This window comes from Daphnia pulicaria, chromosome 3 (genome assembly GCF_021234035.1).
Source record: "Daphnia pulicaria isolate SC F1-1A chromosome 3, SC_F0-13Bv2, whole genome shotgun sequence".
NCBI classification, from domain to species: Eukaryota; Metazoa; Arthropoda; class Branchiopoda; order Diplostraca; family Daphniidae; genus Daphnia; species Daphnia pulicaria.
The window spans coordinates 11,218,686-11,236,395 of NC_060915.1; the positions used below are offsets into that span (position 1 = coordinate 11,218,686).

General features: G+C 37.2%; 3 protein-coding genes and 4 long non-coding RNA genes across 18 annotated transcripts in view; 5 read left to right on the top strand and 2 right to left on the bottom strand.

Annotated features, from left to right (window-relative positions):
• LOC124328788 overlaps positions 1-11,426 on the top strand; it is a 46,657-nt gene extending 35,231 nt beyond the window's left edge. Inside the window, exons 1-8 of one of the 10 annotated variants that reach the window (XR_006916464.1) lie at positions 8,320-8,696; positions 8,779-8,853; positions 9,086-9,220; positions 9,279-9,363; positions 9,434-9,826; positions 10,367-10,446; positions 10,513-10,633; positions 11,052-11,426. This is a non-coding gene — a long non-coding RNA (uncharacterized LOC124328788). Of the gene's footprint in view, positions 1-8,319; positions 8,697-8,778; positions 8,854-8,890; positions 9,221-9,278; positions 9,364-9,433; positions 9,827-9,889; positions 9,909-10,115; positions 10,287-10,366; positions 10,447-10,512; positions 10,634-11,051 lie in introns of those variants that run through there. The other 9 variants (XR_006916467.1, XR_006916465.1, XR_006916466.1 and 6 more) reach the window with 9 other exon arrangements.
• Positions 2-996, bottom strand: LOC124328773 (mpv17-like protein). Its single transcript, XM_046787613.1, has 3 exons — positions 715-996; positions 315-582; positions 2-241 (listed from the first exon to the last, which is right to left on the bottom strand). The coding sequence occupies exons 1-3, from the start codon at positions 843-845 to the stop codon at positions 104-106; spliced, it is 537 nt and encodes a 178-aa protein (XP_046643569.1). The 5' UTR covers positions 846-996; the 3' UTR covers positions 2-103.
• Positions 1,436-5,966, top strand: LOC124328708 (ras GTPase-activating protein 1-like). Its single transcript, XM_046787522.1, has 14 exons — positions 1,436-1,706; positions 2,048-2,404; positions 2,480-2,682; positions 2,747-2,938; positions 3,003-3,343; positions 3,408-3,683; positions 3,756-3,955; positions 4,016-4,125; positions 4,181-4,280; positions 4,342-4,546; positions 4,611-4,726; positions 4,795-5,116; positions 5,177-5,302; positions 5,375-5,966. The coding sequence occupies exons 1-14, from the start codon at positions 1,480-1,482 to the stop codon at positions 5,450-5,452; spliced, it is 2,853 nt and encodes a 950-aa protein (XP_046643478.1). The 5' UTR covers positions 1,436-1,479; the 3' UTR covers positions 5,453-5,966.
• Positions 11,427-12,426: 1,000 nt separating the features above from the next.
• LOC124328796 lies at positions 12,427-13,676 on the bottom strand. 2 transcript variants are annotated; one of them, XR_006916479.1, is made up of 4 exons: positions 13,547-13,676; positions 13,325-13,456; positions 13,172-13,252; positions 12,427-12,596 (listed from the first exon to the last, which is right to left on the bottom strand). It is a non-coding gene; the product is annotated as an uncharacterized LOC124328796 (long non-coding RNA). The 2 variants fall into 2 exon arrangements; XR_006916480.1 differs by having other exon boundaries at positions 13,561-13,668.
• A 331-nt stretch (positions 13,677-14,007) lies between these two features.
• On the top strand, positions 14,008-15,009 carry LOC124328782. 2 transcript variants are annotated; one of them, XR_006916434.1, is made up of 5 exons: positions 14,008-14,157; positions 14,225-14,415; positions 14,476-14,619; positions 14,681-14,783; positions 14,866-15,009. It is a non-coding gene; the product is annotated as an uncharacterized LOC124328782 (long non-coding RNA). The 2 variants fall into 2 exon arrangements; XR_006916433.1 differs by having other exon boundaries at positions 14,008-14,415.
• A 261-nt stretch (positions 15,010-15,270) lies between these two features.
• On the top strand, positions 15,271-16,066 carry LOC124328784. Its single transcript, XR_006916438.1, has 3 exons — positions 15,271-15,293; positions 15,354-15,525; positions 15,586-16,066. It is a non-coding gene; the product is annotated as an uncharacterized LOC124328784 (long non-coding RNA).
• A 70-nt stretch (positions 16,067-16,136) lies between these two features.
• On the top strand, positions 16,137-17,513 carry LOC124328755 (syntaxin-17-like). Its single transcript, XM_046787590.1, has 4 exons — positions 16,137-16,398; positions 16,467-16,859; positions 16,925-17,286; positions 17,375-17,513. Exons 1-4 carry the CDS (start codon positions 16,276-16,278, stop codon positions 17,457-17,459), a joined length of 963 nt encoding a protein of 320 aa, XP_046643546.1. The 5' UTR covers positions 16,137-16,275; the 3' UTR covers positions 17,460-17,513.
• Positions 17,514-17,710: the final 197 nt, after the last annotated feature.

The window sequence follows — 17,710 nt, forward strand, 5'->3', positions numbered from 1 at the left end:
ATTAGCGCTTCTTAATATATTCGTTTACGGACTTTGTATAATTAAAACATTTGACTTTGCTGCACTTGGTGTGTATGGATTGTACAAGATTTGACCTTTTGTACTATGATGAGCTAGCTTCCATGAATGAAAGATACGCAGTCCAGATGAAACTTGCCAAACCAACAAATACTACTCGATTCCTTTCAGGTATCAGTGCAAAATTGAAAGTCTGAACCACAGGCCAGAATTTTACTCCAGTCTGAAATAGATTGCACATAAAAAAAAAAAATATTGATTCTCTGTAACTTTTAGTGATTTTTTTATCTGGTTACCTTCCACGTTTGTAGGAATTTATTTTCAACTTCGTGCCATGCTTCATTGCTGCTCTTACCCTCTAGTAGATTCATTCCAAAGTAAAAGGCAATGATGCTGAAAGGACCATATGTAAATTGTTCTAAGATTGCTTTGATTGCAGCTACCCGTAGGCTTGATCCAGGAATAAGCCTACTTGATATCTTTACCCAGGTGAACACTGTAGGGGCAACCCATAAAGTTCCAAATAAAGAGAACCTGGCCAGTCTCGGTAAATCAACAGGAGTCCTACAACAAAATAAAATATGTCATCCACTCAATTAAAAATGAATTATTTTAATGTTATGTACTAAATAAACTTAACAAAAATGTTCATCAATGTGCTAAATAGGGTATATATGCTGTAAAGAGAAATTATACATTTTATCCTTTTGAATTCCACTAGTTGCAAGTTGACGACATAAATCTGAACTGGGCCATAAAATTGCATACACAACCATGCCTCTCGAAATAGGATACTTGGTGAAAAGCACGGTAAATTTTCGTAACATCTTAATTCACATTCTTTTACAACACTTCTTTCAAATAATGAAATAAAGCAAATGTGGCAGTGGACTTTGCACACAAAGTCAGAAACACACTCAGCTGCTGGTGTTTACATGATTTCAATGGGTTAGGCAACTGATGTAATTCAAAGGGTTGCCAAACCGACAGGGTTTAAATTTCTAGTTTTTTTTTTTTTTTTTACAAATTTATCACAGTTGGATAATTTAAAATGGGAAACATTTCTATTAGCTGAACTTTAAGAAATTCCTAAAAATTTGATTGAAATTTCAATGAAATCAAATGACCAAACACCAAATCAAATAACACGAAATCACGAAGAAAGATAAACCGGATAAACACGCATGTTTAGTTGGCTAGGCAACGAAATGTGAGAAATCGAACTCATTTTTGACAAAAAATTTTGAGTGATGAATGCTATATTTGATACGATTAGAATTAGTCTACCACTCCATTTATTTTCAATAATACAGAAATACATTAATACTGTTAAAAGATAATATAAGAATACGATGAGAGAGCTAGCAAAGCTAGTTTGTCCGTTGATTAGAGATGGCCGGGATTAGAACGACGTGACAACATGGCCCTAAATGTCAGTAGTGGGAGAAATTAGTTTTCGTGATGGCGGACTTCATAAGAGGAGCGTTCGGTGTAAGCCGCTCGTCATCCACGAAGGAAAAGGAACCAAAGTTCGAAAGGGAGAAGGAAAAATTACACGCATCTCCTAGCACGGGTAGTGATGATAACGTCGATTTGGGTGTCGAAGAATTCGATCCTTTCGCTTCATCACAAGCGGAAACGGACGACATCGACGGTTATGTTGCTCTCGTTGCCCCACCAGAAACAGAGTAGGTTACAGTTATTGTTTGGTTTGGTCATAACAAATTCATTATATTTACCACCAAGATCTGATTAGGTTGAACTTTTCAACTGTGATTAGCTGTCACGTCTTCTGTTAGAAAGCCATAAAACATAAAATTAAGATTGAATAACATTGAGAAAATGCAAGATTTAAAAATTTGCTATAGATCGTTTCACCTAGACAAAATTGGTGTAAATTTTTACTCAGCATCATACCTTTCATTTATCGACTCTTCAGTATTGTCAACAAACCATTTATGAAGGAAATTTTCTTCGTTTTGTAAAACTTAATCACATGTTTTGTTTTTTTTGTCTTTTCTTTTTATAGATGGTATCATGGGAGATTGGACAGATTTGGCTCAGAAAGTCGACTACGCGACTTTGGTAAATTGGGAGCCTACTTAGTTCGAGAATCGGACCGAAAACCCGGGTCATACGTGCTTTCATACTTGGGTAGAACGGGCGTCAATCACTTTAGAGTGTCGGCAGTGTGCGGTGACTTCTACATTGGTGGACGGCAGTTCGATTCTCTGTCAGAACTAGTCGGTTACTATACAAGCTGTGCTGATCTGCTGAAGAAAGAACGACTGGTTCATCCTGTGGCTCCTCCCGAACCTGTCAATGATAAAAAAAAGGTTGTGGCCATTCTTCCTTACACAAGAATGCCAGATACCGATGAATTAACGTAAGCATATGCTCCATTGGATTTTCTTGAACTTCTTCTAAGCTCACTGATTTATATGAACAATTTTCTCTTAAGATTTCATAAGGGTGACATATTTTTCGTTCACAACGACATGGGCGAAGGCTGGCTGTGGGTGACGGCACATCGTACCGGTGAGCAGGGCCTGGTGTTTCAAGATCTGGTTGAAAATATCGACGAAACCATTGACCCCAATCAGGTGTTTAGCTGGTTTCATGACAACATCACCAAGGAGGAGGCTGTTGATATGCTCGTTAAAGGTACTTGGATTTTGTGCTCGTAATCTCGTAAATGGAATTCGTTAATAACATTTCTTATTTGCAGCTGGCCCTGGCAGTTTTCTAGTACGACCCAGTGACAATTCCCCTGGTGATTACTCCCTTTTCTTCCACATAAACAACCAAATCCAGCGCTTCCGAATTGAAAAAAAGGGTGTTCGTTATTTAATGGGAGGAAGAACATTTAACTGCCTCGACGCTGTCATCAGTCGTTATAAGACTGAGCAAATTGTTGAAGGTAATATATCTTTATATGCAATCTGATGTGCAACTTACCATTTCAAATATCTTCCAATAAATAGGTCACACGTTGGGTATGCTCGTTCCCAGTTCTCGATCGGTAACGGATGGTGGTGCCTCCAGCACAGGTTTACGCCTCGAACCAATGCGAGATGTTTCATCATGCGCCGAAAAGATTTACGCCACACTTCGTGAATGTCGGGAGCAAACGGGCGTTAAAAAATCTATGAACGCCCGTATGCAGGGATACCTTTATAAGAAGAGCGAAAAGAATAAAAAGTGGAAAAGCCTATATTTTGTGCTTCAGAGCGACAACGGCGAAGATCGCCTTTACTTTTTTGACAATCCAAAGCGCACCAAACCTCGCGGACTCATTGATCTTTCTTGTTCCTACCTATATCAAGTACCTTTCAATATTTATTGGATATTTTACATAAGTTTTTAAATATGGCTTTTTAAAAATTTAGGTTCATGATTCCTTGTTTGACCGGAGCTTTTGCATGCAGCTAGTGGAGCGAGCTCTGCCTTGTCTAGCAACGGTGACTTACCTTGCAGCACCCAATGCCGAGTCAGCAACTGAATGGATCGCCGCGCTCAAGCCGCTCTGCGCCCCACAGGTTGCGCGAAGCCCTAAAATTAATCGTCTTCGAGAACTTCGTTGTCTTCATTTGACAGTCTTGGAAGCCCATCGCTTGCCCCAGCGACTGGTCCCAAATCCATATTGCGTCATTGCACTCAATCAGGTGTGAAAAGCTTTTTTTTTTAAATATCCGCAATTGTTTTTCAAAGTTAACTATTTCTTTCTATAAAATTAGGTAAAAGTGGCTCGCACAAGGTTCTTCAACGGACCTGATCCAGTTTGGGACCAAGAATTCTTGCTCGATGACATTCCGCCGGATGTACTGACGTTAACTCTAACCATCTGCAACAAGGGAAAACGTTCGAAAGATTCTGAAGTAGCAGAACTAACGGTCGAGTTCTCCAACCTAAGTAACGGCGACGAAGTAGAAGAATGGTACATCAGGCTCAGTTTGTTTCTTTTACTTTATTACAACATAAATTTTTAATGTCCCAGGTACAATCTCTCTGGGATGACACCGGTAGGTGAATGGGGAACCATACGGTTGCGCACCAGATATTTGCATGATCTGATTATGCCGGAAGAAGAATATTCCCCTCTTAAAGGTTCGTTGGTCTACCTTAAAATCAAGACGAATTGAAAACATTGGTCATTTTTTAGAATTATTGCTTGATCCTCAATTGGAGGCTGTGCGTGCATTGGCTGATTTATGCCATTTGGACCGCGTTCCACTGGCAACGTCTTTGCTGCGAGTTTTCAGGTTTGAATTTTAATCATTTCATTTACAAGTATGTATTGAATTATAATCTTTTGGCTTACAGGCATGAGCGTAAGGAAGCTGACTTACTTCAGACTCTCAATGATGCCGAAATTGACAAGGAAGAAGAAACATCAACTTTGTTTAGAGCTGCCTCCTTGACAACAACATTGATGGATCATTACATGAAATCAATTTGCACCCCGTTCTTGATAGCTGCCGTTAGTGAAACAATTCATAAATTGATGGAAGCTAAACAATCCTGTGAAGTAATCCGAAATGCCTAGAATCCAATTTCTAGTGGAGATGTTAATATGACTTTTAACTATCTAGTTGAATCCCTCCAAAATGGATCCTGGAGGTGATGCATGTGCAAATGCCGAGTTTCTTCTGCTGATTTTGGATGAAATTACGGAGTCCATCTTGATGTCCGCTGAAGCCTGTCCTAAGTTCGTCATCAAATTCATCGCAAATTGTTTGGCCGATACTGCAACAAGTTTTTTTTTTGTCAATTTAGGACAATTCGATACATCTGCAAATGTTTGCAGAAAAAGGTGAGGTCGCGATGGCCTCAAGAGCGACTGGTTCGCACTCGGGTTGTCAGCGGTTTCATTTTCCTTCGTCTTCTGTGCCCGGCCATTCTAAACCCTCGCAATTTTAACCTCATCGCTGAGACCCCCTCGCACAATGCGTCTCGCTCGCTCATTATGGTGGCCAAATGTCTTCAGAATCTAGCCAATCTTGTCGAATTCGGTGGCAAGGAGCCTTACATGGAAGTGGTCAACCCTTTCATACTCAAGAACAAGGAACGAATGGTGTACTACTTGGACCTCCTCTCGGTTGGACTCCTTATTCAAACATAGCCTTATTAGTGATTTAAACAACTTGTATATATCTAGAGTGTTGACGAAAAACCTGAATCGGATGACGCTGGTATTCGAGGAGATCCAGCTAGAGACTTGGGTACATTGCACCACATTTGTGTTACGCATTTAAAAGATTTGCAGTTGATGGCCAAATCAAAGGTAGGCTATATTTTACACAGTTAACTCATCGTAACGCCGCTATAATTTTAATTCTTTCTTTTTTTTCGGCAGCTTACAATCAAGAAACTGGTGACCGTAACCGAAATGCTCACCAAGCACAAGCAAAAGTACATGGAAATGATTCGCTGATTACATTCTTTTATTACGAGAACCGTAAGCTTGGTGATGGCTTGGGTGAAATGGAATCGGTTTGCACATCCAACTAGCTTATTTTCTTGCAGAGATTAGTCGTCTTCCTCGTTCCCCACGCTATCCAACGATGACGTTTCTGATAAGACAATGAACGAAGAAAATTACTAGCAATAATCGACGGAAAAATTTGTCAGTGTGATAAATCATGGTTTGATCAGCGCAACTGATTAATCCACTGATAAATGTTAAATATGCGTGCCATAATTCATTTTTGTTCAACTATAATTGAAAAAATTCATCCTCGCTAGTCTGCTGCCATCTGAAAAATAACAATAATTGCTATCGTGTCGCGTATAGAAACCTGTTTTTTTTTTCTTTTTTTTTAAGTATCTTACCGTGAAGATTTCAAAAAGAAACTGAAAACGCATTTGATGGTTACAATGTCCTGTGTATTGTGTCAATCGAAGTGTCGAAACGATTGTAGGTTGCCAATAAAAAAGAGTTTTATCTACGTGTGTTACTTTTACTTTGAGATAAAAGAAATTAAAAGAAGCTTATGGCACTGCAACTGATCTCTGGCTGTCCGTCTTATCTTTCAGTATACCTAGGACCCTCGTGACTTGCTAAGACAGCGTTCTTGAGGAACTAGGAACTACTGGTGTCGTCACCTTTTTGTTGCTTAACAAGCGATCCACGATTCAAGTAGACCGAAATCATGGAGGGGCTTTCCAGATCTAAATCCGGAAAAGGCCTTAAAAATATAAAAAAAATATAGGCATGTTTGTCTTTGCACGCCGGATTTACCTGCGTTTGCAGAATTACAAAATTCCCACCCGATTAGGAGTTATTTAGCTCTAAAGTTTGGGTTTTTTGAATTTTGTCAGAAAGTGGTGGGGCTTTGACATCCATTTTCGGAAAAGCGGGGGAGCTAGGGAAAAAACTAATTTTTTCAAAAGGTTTGTTACATACTCAACCACCAAAATCCAAAAGGAATTTCCTTTCCGGATTTTATTGGTTGAGATATGACTGATCTAGTGAAAGGATAATTTAGCTGGTTTCCCTCCCTGGCTTGCAGCCATTTTTTCGTACGGTCCGCTGCGCTCCTGGCGGAAGCCAGCAGAAGGTCTTATACATCTGCCAATAAGAAATCTGGGTTCACTATATATGAAGGCCTGTATAAATGCAATGGGTCTAATGTGAAGGCCGATATATAAGACCTTCTGCTGGCTTCCGCCAGGAGCGCAGCGGACCGTACGAAAAAATGGCTGCAAGCCAGGGAGGGAAACCAGCTAAATTATCCTTTCACTAGATCAGTCATATCTCAACCAATAAAATCCGGAAAGGAAATTCCTTTTGGATTTTGGTGGTTGAGTATGTAACAAACCTTTTGAAAAAATTAGTTTTTTCCCTAGCTCCCCCGCTTTTCCGAAAATGGATGTCAAAGCCCCACCACTTTCTGACAAAATTCAAAAAACCCAAACTTTAGAGCTAAATAACTCCTAATCGGGTGGGAATTTTGTAATTCTGCAAACGCAGGTAAATCCGGCGTGCGAAGACAAACATGCCTATATTTTTTTTATATTTTTAAGGCCTTTTCCGGATTTAGATCTGGAAAGCCCCTCCATGATTTCGGTCTACTTGAATCGTGGATCGCTTGTTAAAAAGTACTATGTTTTGTATTTTAACTGAAAACTTAACCCATGAAATTGTTAAAATTATTTAAAAATTTTGTTGTAAAATTTTATTAGTTAGTATTAATGCAATACCCCGCTATCTTAACAGTGCGTTGTCGAAGGCAGATTTTACGTTTGACCAGCAGCGTTTGACCCTTGAATTTGTGGTGTAAATTGAATCGTCTGCAAGATTTTTATTTTTTTCTTATATCATAGTTCAATTTTCGTGTTGAGGTGTTGTGTTGTCAAGGTAATCGTGTACAACCATCGTTGTAGTACAACCTGGGATTTGAACATTATTCCATATATTTGGAAAACGAATCCATCAGGCTCGATCAGGCTACATGCCTACATTTTGACTGAGCAAGTTTTTTTGGCGAAGAACTCTAATGAACTTACGTTTAAAAAGCATTTCTGGTTGCTAATTCGTCAGCAATATTTTTAATCCGACGCTTTTTAATTAGGCTAAAGGCTACACATTTTCAAACCGACGCTTTTTTTTATTACACATTTAACTTTTGTACTGAGCGGAAAAGTTTCGAAATCCATCACCAGGTGCCACTGCAGTTTAGTAACAACAATGGACGCCATCAACAAACAAATTGTTAGAGTTTCAATTTTTCGAAGCGACTACGAGTTTCGCGCACCTTATTATGGCCGGTCTATTTGTGTGTTGACCATGAATACGGAATTTTACCTTGAATGCAATAGGTGTTTTTATTAAATTTTTTGGTATAAAAAATTAATGGAACTTCTCGTTTTCATGTATTAATCAGATTAACATTCTTAATTTTAAGGAAAGTTTTAGCTGATTAAATTTTAGCTTCATTTGGAACATGGAATCGTGGGATGAGCTTTGATTTTTAGCTTGATTTAAGGCACTCATGCTGTAATGACCGATTTTTCTTTGTGCACATAGCCTACTAGTTGATTTAAATAATTTAATGTAATGTATAGTAATCCCTGTGCCATTATCTAATATATTATTATTTACAAATATCACCATACCGTGCTGCTCTATGTCATTCATTAGTTTAATCGTAAAATGCGCATTAAAACATAACAGGGGTAGTGGCCGAAGAAATCGAATTTGATTGCCCCCTACCTCCTTCCTCCTTTAATGCCTCATCATAGCGTGAGACAATGAAAAATGGCGGCAATCTCCGTCAATTTGGACCTCTGTGGGGGAAAAGGAAAACTATTTGTTTCGCAAGATGTTTCGCTCTTTAGTATGCCCTCCGGCATTTGGTCCCGCGAAACGGTCCCAAAATTTTGGTCCGTTTCGCACAGCTTTTCCGCATTTTAGGCGTTTCGCGTTTCGCGTTTCGCTTTCGCAGTTTAGGGACGCCCTTGTTAGTGCATGAAGTACAGCTGGCAGTCCCTTCATGGTTACTGTTGTGTCTTACGTTTCGATGCAGTACTTAACCTATAAAGTGATCTATTAAGTATTTCAAAGTGTTTGTTAAGTAGCATAATGTTGTAAAGCAGATAAGCTTTGACAATTTTCATCGGTCGTTGTCTTGTAGATTCCATGAAAGTCATGCATATTCAAAGTTGGCTCAGTTAAAGTGAGTATTTAAATTGAACCTGAAGAAAAGAAGAATGCATCTTTCTACAAATATTGTAGATCAAAGTATTATTTCTAAGTAGGGCTAATCCATGTGAAATATGAATTGAAAGATCTTAACTGTTCTCCTGCTAACAGTTGTATGCCTAGTGAATTAAGTGAGCCATGCTGATGCTGGTATTGCCAGCAAATTGAAAGTTCCCTCAGTTAAAGTCAATGTTAACTGAACCTGGAGAAAATAAAAACATAAATCATATTGTATCTATCGTCAACTGTATCCTACATTTACAAAATTCTTCTTAGTTGATTTAATATTTTGTATTTTTAAAATTTCCTCCACTTCTATTCCCACATGAAAAATAGCTATTAATGTCTGATTTCTTGTAACAGTTAAACAGTCCATGTGGGAAAAATATTTAATAATCCAGACTGTTCATCTATTACCAGTTTTATATGAAGTAAATTTAGACTGACGTCTGACACAAAGGCAAAATATCCAACTAAAATTCTCTTCATATTTGTGGTGTACGCGGGTGTACGTTTATTGTAAAGTTTATACTAATTCCTGTTATTTCTCCTTTAGGTGATGATCAGATATATATGGAAAATATTCTAGGGAATGACGCCTCAAAAGAAAAAACTGTTGTTGCAATCTTCAACAATCTTGCGTGAGTCAAGTTTATTTATTTTTTTTTTTTTTCTGCTTGTTATTTTCGTTTCTAATTTTAGTAATTTTAGTAAGTCTCGATTAGCTAGAGCAGGGATCCTTTTCATTTTACTGTTTTAAATTTTAAACATTTGTTCTTTACAACGCTAGATGGTTATACGATGGCTTAGATTGTTTTCAGCGGTAAAAAACATTAGTTTCAGTGTTTCAGTTACTTTTCCTATACACTTTTCTTGTTTGTTTGCAAAACTGAAAAAAATCATCGAAGAATTCTTCGTCAACGTCAATTTTGTTATGCCTAAAAACAGTGCAGGAAGAATTCATCCCGTTAACGCTATTTCGTGTGCCCTGACACGCAGGATACGAACTACTTGTAATCTAAAATTGAGCGAAGATGGTGGACAAGAGTAGCAACGCAGAAGCTGCTCACCTCTGGAAGCTGGCGTTGAGCGAATGAAATCAAAGTAAATTGCAGTTTGTTCCGTGTCTTCCACTTCCAAATCAGTCGCTCTTCTCAGAGCCTGATTGAAGTGATTGACGAATTTGGTAAATTGGTCCACCCATCAAAGTGTGAAGTTCCCTTGATGGATTTAGTCGTAATAATTTTTTAAAAATTGTTATTGTTGTTGGCATCATGTTCCATGTTGTTGGCTGAGACACTGAAGATGACATCTTGTGGCCAGGTTTGTCTTCAGTTGTTGGGCGTAGGCTAGCCCTTTAGCCCCTACCTTCTTGGAATCTTGGTTCTTTGTTAGTTGAATCAGGAGGTTCTGAGAGAAAGAGTCGCCATTTTTATTTGTTTGGGGTTTTGATGTTATCTTAATTAACTGATAACTGGAGTGCTACTTGTTAGGCATTTCTTAGAATTTGTGATGGGTTTTAGTTGGTTTGGGTCGGCGGTTCGTGAGCTTTCTATTATTCTTGGTATAATTGATTCGATTAAATTCTATTGCATGTTCAGTGAAAGTGGCCTGAAAGTGTTTAATTTCATTTTTTATTTGTAGACGAATTTCGATGCTGAAAGACTTGGAAACCATGCTGTCCACCACATCGAGAAGCTGAGTAACATTCTGCTTGTGCAATGGTAAAATTAACAATCAAACTGATTGAAATATATGTGGATCATAACATTTGTAATGTTTGATTGCAGGTGCCTCTTAATAAAAGGAACTTGAGCCATCCAATCTAGGGCTTCCTTCCAATCGTGCAGGCTTCATGGAAGTCACATTTACCTTTGCTGTGAACATCGTGAACACATACACTATTTGAAGGTGACAATCTTATCCAGTTTAGATTTTACAATTAAAATGTGATCAAACTTTGCATCCATTGGTTAGTTATAAAATTTTGGGATTTCATATAGTCAACAGCTATTTTCTTCAGGGTTGTATTATGGATTTTTTAAAGGGGAGTTTGTTGTATGCAAGAAAGGCAGATTCCAAAAGAAGTTTTGTTTATTTGTTCCATTGTTGAGTATCCTTTAAAGTTTAAATGAATTTGTATTTAAATCTTAAATTAGTCATCTAGTTTCATGTAAATTTATAAATTTAAGTTTCCACGATAGGTATAAGATAATGTTGCCATATAATATTTGGGTTGAATATTTGAAGTGATATAATGTAGCATATTATTTTTAGTTTTGTACAAGATTTCCAATGATGCTGAAGATTATTTTTACTTTGGTTATAGGTTCATGTTTATGGAGCAGTGGTGTTGCTGTCCAATGTGGTGTGTTGTTGCAGCCTATGGTGGTGAAAGATATCTGCATCAAGTTGCTGTTCCTTTGTGCATCCAAGGTGCTGGTTTTGTGCTACAGAAGTGACATCCAATATTGTGTTCAATTGCTATTTGTGCCTTCGCAGTTTATCTTTATATATTGAGAAGGAACAAAAAAAAGTATTACGGGGAGGTTTATGTCAAAGAAATAATAAACATGTCCGGGATGGGGGAATGAGGAGGAAGTTGGGGTGGGGTATTTGGTTATGATTTACTAAAAGAAGTGAGGTATATTTGTAATGAATATGCAGTACTTGGTGATAAAATCTGTTGTTAACCTATACCTTCCTGTCAACCTACACCTCCCCTACTTCCACTTCCACATATATTCCTAAAACCCTATTAGCACCAACATCAAATCCCATATATTCACTCACATCGATTCCTAAAACCTCTCCACACACCCAACATTCACACAAATGTTGTATATGCATAATTATATTTTAATAAACAATTTATCATTGAAAAAATTGTGTAGACTAATTTTCATCACATTCTAAATAAACAATTCATTAAACAAAGCGTTCGGTTCAAGACCATTTTTTTTGTGCGAGGCTTTTTAGAAAGTAATCTGCCACCCAATTTGACAAAAAGTGATAGTTTGTTTTCACGGAAATTGCGTCAGACGGTTACAAAATTTCTAGTTCAAAAATCTCATGTAGAAATTAGCATCTAGTCTACTGGTGCAAATTGCGATTCTTTAAGCTTGATTAATTTAGGTGATGTGTTAAAAGCGATTGTGGGTAGCTAAAAAATTGAACTAATCCACTCTTCTGAATATTTTGGTTTTAGATCACTTTATTGTTTTTAAATTTTCTTGTGATCTTTCTTCAAATTATTCTGAAAAAGCGAATTAGTTCAATTTATTGGCTACTCACAATAGCTTTTAACACATCACATAAATTAATCAAGCTTAAAGAATCGCAATTTGCACCAGTAGACTAGATGCTAATTTCTACGTGAGATTGTTGAACTATAAATTTTTTAACCGTCTGACGCAATTTCCGTGAAAACAAACTATCACTTTTTGTCAAATTGGGTGGCGGATTGCTTGCTAAAACTCGCACATGTAGTGTCGGCGTAGATCCAGGGAGATTACCTGGAAATGGAAGAGGAGAGAAGAGTGCGAGGCAAGTTTTACTGGGGAGCGATTAGTCATACTAGGCTTCCGGGTTAGACTCATGACCCTCTAAAAGTTTTCGTCGGATCATGCGCCTTCCAAGTCCCCGTTCGACCAGAGCCCTCCCCTCCTCCTGGTTTCACAGCGGATGAGTGACCACCGGCGGGCGTTGGTTAGTGGTTAGTTAGGGAAACGGGGCCGCAGAAAAGAAGGGAGCCCAGATATGAACTTGTAATTTATCTAAAAACTAAACAATTGATCAGTCTTGAATTACAGCATCCTCTCGTAAGTTTCACCATCCGATGGGTCAGTCTATGGAAAGGCGGCGACGGATTCACCTGAAAAGAGATTGAAGTAAGATTTTATTAATAACGATGCGTTGAGAAACAAATCAACAAAAAACAATGGAGAGCACTTCAAAAATATTGAATCAAATCAGCAAATCACAAATATGCACTTATTGTTTTCTTATGCCATATCCTATAGTTCAGGAAAAATCACGATTTTGCCCGAATATCCGATATTTGACTGTTAGTTCTTTTGGGCATCTAATAAGTACTAAATTAAGTACTGACTCTTTTTAAATCCGAAAGTAGACAAGCAAATTACATGAGACTACCAAGTGAGCTTTGTAGCTTACGGTCATTTATCACAATTATCTCACGTAATAACTGCCGATAGTCTTATATGTCGATAGAATTGCGTAAAATAAAAGAAACTGAAACAGAGAAACTATTGTTTTTTTTCTGACTGATGAAAAACGATCTAAGCCATCGTCTAGCCTTGTAAACAAGAGATATTTAAAGTTTTAATCAGCAAAATTAAAAAGATCCATGCTCTAGCTAAATCGAGACTTATACTAAAATAAGAAACAATCATAATAAACAAAAACATAAAAAAACCTAACACTCACGCAAATTATACTGCCACATTATCACAACCAAAGTTCTTTCTTTTAAGGCGCCATTCTCTGGACAAAATATTTTCCAAAATTCTGATCAGAATCAAAAGAAGAAGTAAAAGGAATTAGTATAAACTTTACAGCACAACTTACAGAAAAACTTACACCACAAATATGAAGAGAATTTCAGTTCAATATTTTAGATTTGTTTCAATCTTGATTCTCTTTGTTTGCAATTGAAGAACAACCTGGATCATGCTATTTTCCTAGATTTTTTCCTCCTGGACATGGATTTCACTGTTTCAAAAAATCAGACATCAAAAGAATTGATAAGTGTCGAGGTTATAAAAAATAAAAATTGTTAAATCAACTAAGCACAATACACACTTAATCTGCTTTACCACATTATGCTACTTAACAAACATTTTGAAATGCTAAATAGTTCACTTTAAAATGCATCGAAACGTGAAAGACAGCAACTAACCGTTCACACTAACCATGACACTTAGAGAGATCATGTGATGTCATTCGTCATTTCGTCTACTACTAGTAGCTTAAGGTTGATTCATCCCTGAGGCTAAGGCTTTAGCCTGCCGAGGGCCTTAACAGGGTTCCCGTAGAGCTCAAAAGTCTCCCTGGAAGGAAATGGGAAAAGGCGGAGCTTAGAGAGAAAAACAACCCCCACGTGACCGAAATCTGGCCTTGCTATTGGCTCCCGTCTCGATTTACCGATCGATATAAAATCGGAAATTCAGTGAAGCCTATACTCCCTGCCACGCGATTTTCAACCCACGGTCCCAGATTTTTCAGTCACCGCCGAAACCTGAAAATGGAATTGCGTGGTATACCCAGGGGTAGTTTTTGTGATAGAAAAGTAAATGTAAACAAACAATAGATTTAGAATGCATTCGAAGATTCGTGTATTATCAAAGGAAAAGTAATTCAAAATGTTTTCCATGCCCAACAAAAATTGGCGTTTACTTCCGAATTTTATTTAAGTTAATATTTCATGTTTCGGTATTCCCAAGTTTCACTGTATTCATTCAGCTTTTTGTTATGTCCTAGTCCTAGTCCACAGACACATACCAACAGTTGCTTCCATAAAAAAAAAAACGATTAAACATTCAGCAACTTTTGTAAACAGTTTAATAATTGGTCTCTTACTAAATTAAGTCATTTCAGGAACTTCAGCATGTTCTTCAGTATATCGAAACAGTGCCAACCCACCTGTGCCAAACTATACATGTTTACAACTGGTAATTCTTAATCGCCCAGATGCAGAAAAGTTTAATCTTTAAACTGAATTTGTTCTACAGGAGTAAATGTAGCATGGATCAACTTCCAGTGACCAACTTCCAGTGACCAACTTCCAGTGACCAACTTGTGGCTAGAGTCGATACTTACAAGGGTATTAGTTGCAATGCTTCCTGACATGGTAAATTATTCCATAGCAGAAATAGGTGAGAAATTACATAATCATTGTAGAGTCTAATGTTCTATACATAAATTTTTCATCATTAGATGCTATGTGTTGAAAAGCTAAAGTGTTTTTTCACTGTGATGGAGCCCAAGCTGTAGGTAAAATTCCAATTGATGTTGAATCGATGTCAATTGATTTATAAAGGTATTTTACAATTTAATATATGATTGTTATTTCGATGTAATTCACTCTCTTTTTTTCGCATCATTCGTTTCTTGAACAAAAGGTGTTGGTGCTCTTTACGTGATAGGCCGACCACGGGTTAGGATTGAAGCTCTGCAAAGTGGACGTGGTCAGGAATGAGGGATACGTGGTGGAACAGTTCCTACTCCACTGACAGAGTGACAGTTGGTTTTGGCGCAGCATGTGAAGTAGCTGTAAGAATAGCAAACTACGCCATCTATCAGTCAAGAGGGTAACTTCCTCTCTTGACTGTTTAGCATCAACTCCCTCTACTCTATTATTCTGTGTGACTTATGTCAAGAAGTTCTTATCTCCACTCTTACTGTGATCTCTCTCCCGAACAGACTGTAAGTGCCAAAAGACAGATATTGTATGACATACTTGGAATAGTTTAAATAAATGACCTCAGTTAATTGCATATATATTGTATCAGTTTATTTAAACTTCACAGTAGCTCAGCAAGAACTTAAGGTTTTAGTTCATGTCATAGTAGTATCCATACATAACTAATTGATCAAAACCATGTTTTAGTATAATCATGCCAGATTAGTAAACTATCGCAAGGCTTGATCGATCAGATTGATAATAGTTTAACACATGTGACATGTCGTACGAAATTGAGATCCTGAACACTCCTACCCAGGTTGTGTAAACCTTTATTTCGCCTACGTCGAGGGACAAAGTCTTTTCATGGTCCTGAAAGGTAACTTTAAAGGCAACTTCCACTACCTTTCGTTTTAACTAATTCTTTTTATTACGTAAGACGTGGCACTCTCAAGCGGAAGTGCTTGCACCTCAGCATTGCTGGAACCTTCATATATTTTGCGGACCATTGGCGCTGAAGAAGATTTGGCGTATTCTTCTATTCGATTTGAAATTGGGCGATTCACCACCGAAGCTGAGGTTGATTACACGGCACAAAAGTGTATTCATCAAGTCACCAAACTTCGAGAAATGAGGTATATACCGACCGGGTTTGGAATTCCCCGACAAAAAATTTATTTCACTTCCGCTAAAAATGTTAATTTGTGCTATTTCTCCTTCTTCCTTCTTTGTTTGTTTTTGGCGAAATAAAAATTTATAAATACAGCGTCGTTCTTTTTTAAAATTAAGATCAGTGTTTAAAAGTAGAAGAGTATACAGAGTACAATAAAATAAAAAATAACGACAAGAAAATGAAGCACAAGACTGCCTAATTCCAGAATTCTTCCAAGATAGCTCTTAGCCGAAGGCCAACGCTTGCAACGCGAGCCCTAGTTTATTACTAGATGGCTTCAGTGTCAAAAATATAAAAGTTTATTCATTTATTACTAGATGGCTTCAGTGTCAACACAAGAACAGAAAGAACATAAACAAAGACCGTTTTCAGTCGTAATAAGAAATAAGCTTACGAAATCCTTCAAGTGTGAAGATAAAAATCTATGTTTTAAGCATTGGTTATGTCAGTGAAATAATGTCAAAAGTTAACAGTTCTTTCAGAGTAAGAATATATGAATTACCTCTGAATCGCTTCGCAAATGTTGCGTTGCCACAGTTTCTTGGACAGCTACAACAACATGAAAGCAACCTAAATAAAGTTGGTCTTTATGATTAATGCGCATTTTTATTTTTATTTTATATAATTTAACTGTTTTATTTGCATAGCATATCAAGGATAAAGATTGGGACAAAGTACGAACTGAACAGTTAAAAGGACAACAGGTTGCTTCTCAATTGCAAGCTGCTCTACGAGAATTAGAAGGAGTTGGATGTCAGTTGAAACCAGAAGATGAAAAGGAGTTTGAAAATAAAATTAGACCTTACAGAATTCAAGCTTTAATTGCTGTAAAAAAATTTAAACAAAACTTGAATGAAAACTTTGATTCCCATGTATCGGAAAGTGAACAAAAGCAACAATTGATGCTAAGTCAAGAACAGATTTTACCAGAAGAAATTGAAGTAGAGCAACGAAAAATTCAGCTTGAGACATATGAAGATTTGCAAAAAGATATAGAGGAGTTACACGACTTATTTTCAGAATTTGCTCAACAAGTTCATGTAAGTCTTCTTGATATATATTTTTTTTTTGTTAAACAATAACATTGATAAAATATTTAATGTAGACTCAAGGAAGTACAGTCAGCAACATTGAAAGCAATGTTGATGATGCTCTAGAAAATGTTAAAGAAGGACAACAGAATTTGGCCAAAGCTGCAAAGTTTAAGGCAACCATGTATCCAGTAACAGGAGCTCTTATTGGTACTTGTATTGGCGGCCCTGTTGGCTTTCTTGCTGGTTTAAAAATAGGTGGCCTTGCAGCACTTGGAGGTTCCTTATTGGGCTTTGCAAGTGGTCGTGGTTTAAAGAAATGGCAAGAATCGGTCGTTAATGAACCAGCTGAAAATTTAACCACAAGTCAGTCAACTCCTGTTAATTTAGGCAATACTTCTGGATCAAAAACAGTTCCACACTCAATCAGCTTTGGGTAACTTTCTAAAATATTTATAGGGGTTGATTAAAATAAAAATGTTAACATTTCTTTATTTTTTTTTAAATCTATACGTCGTCACCAGTGGTTCACATAAGAAAGAAACGATGGCGATTGATTCCAAACGTGATGACTGCGACCGTGACCGACTACATTTTAAAAACCTATAAGTGGATTACTATATTTATCTGAAACTGTAATATAACGTTTGCGAAGTTTTAAAATGTCGTATTTGTGAGTATTCTCTTGTAACGTATTGACTGAGTTAGTTAAATATTTCCTACGTCTTGTTAGTGGGTGGATTCCTGTAGTTACAAGTTGGTCTTTCTCGATTTTTGGAAGAGGCGTAAAAATCTGATTCTCCTGGATTTAAATCTTAATTCCCGCAAGGAGACTAAGATGCAGTGAATTCTAAATCGAA

What these genes read in the sequence shown, in the direction of transcription:
- LOC124328773 (XM_046787613.1), bottom strand. Translation starts at nt 845, where the DNA reads ATGTTACGAAAATTTACCGTGCTTTTCACCAAGTATCCTATTTCGAGA. An exon ending in GGAATTCAAAAGGATAAAAT is followed by an intron (nt 583 to 714) that starts GTATAATTTCTC and finishes ATTTTGTTGTAG; the next exon opens with GACTCCTGTTGATTTACCGA. An exon ending in AATTCCTACAAACGTGGAAG is followed by an intron (nt 242 to 314) that starts GTAACCAGATAA and finishes AATCTATTTCAG; the next exon opens with ACTGGAGTAAAATTCTGGCC.
- LOC124328755 (XM_046787590.1), top strand. Translation starts at nt 16,276, where the DNA reads ATGTCAAAAGTTAACAGTTCTTTCAGAGTAAGAATATATGAATTACCT. An exon ending in AATTTGCTCAACAAGTTCAT is followed by an intron (nt 16,860 to 16,924) that starts GTAAGTCTTCTT and finishes TATTTAATGTAG; the next exon opens with ACTCAAGGAAGTACAGTCAG. An exon ending in CCACACTCAATCAGCTTTGG is followed by an intron (nt 17,287 to 17,374) that starts GTAACTTTCTAA and finishes CGTCGTCACCAG; the next exon opens with TGGTTCACATAAGAAAGAAA.
- LOC124328708 (XM_046787522.1), top strand. Translation starts at nt 1,480, where the DNA reads ATGGCGGACTTCATAAGAGGAGCGTTCGGTGTAAGCCGCTCGTCATCC. An exon ending in AGAATATTCCCCTCTTAAAG is followed by an intron (nt 4,126 to 4,180) that starts GTTCGTTGGTCT and finishes GTCATTTTTTAG; the next exon opens with AATTATTGCTTGATCCTCAA. An exon ending in AGTTGATGGCCAAATCAAAG is followed by an intron (nt 5,303 to 5,374) that starts GTAGGCTATATT and finishes TTTTTTCGGCAG; the next exon opens with CTTACAATCAAGAAACTGGT.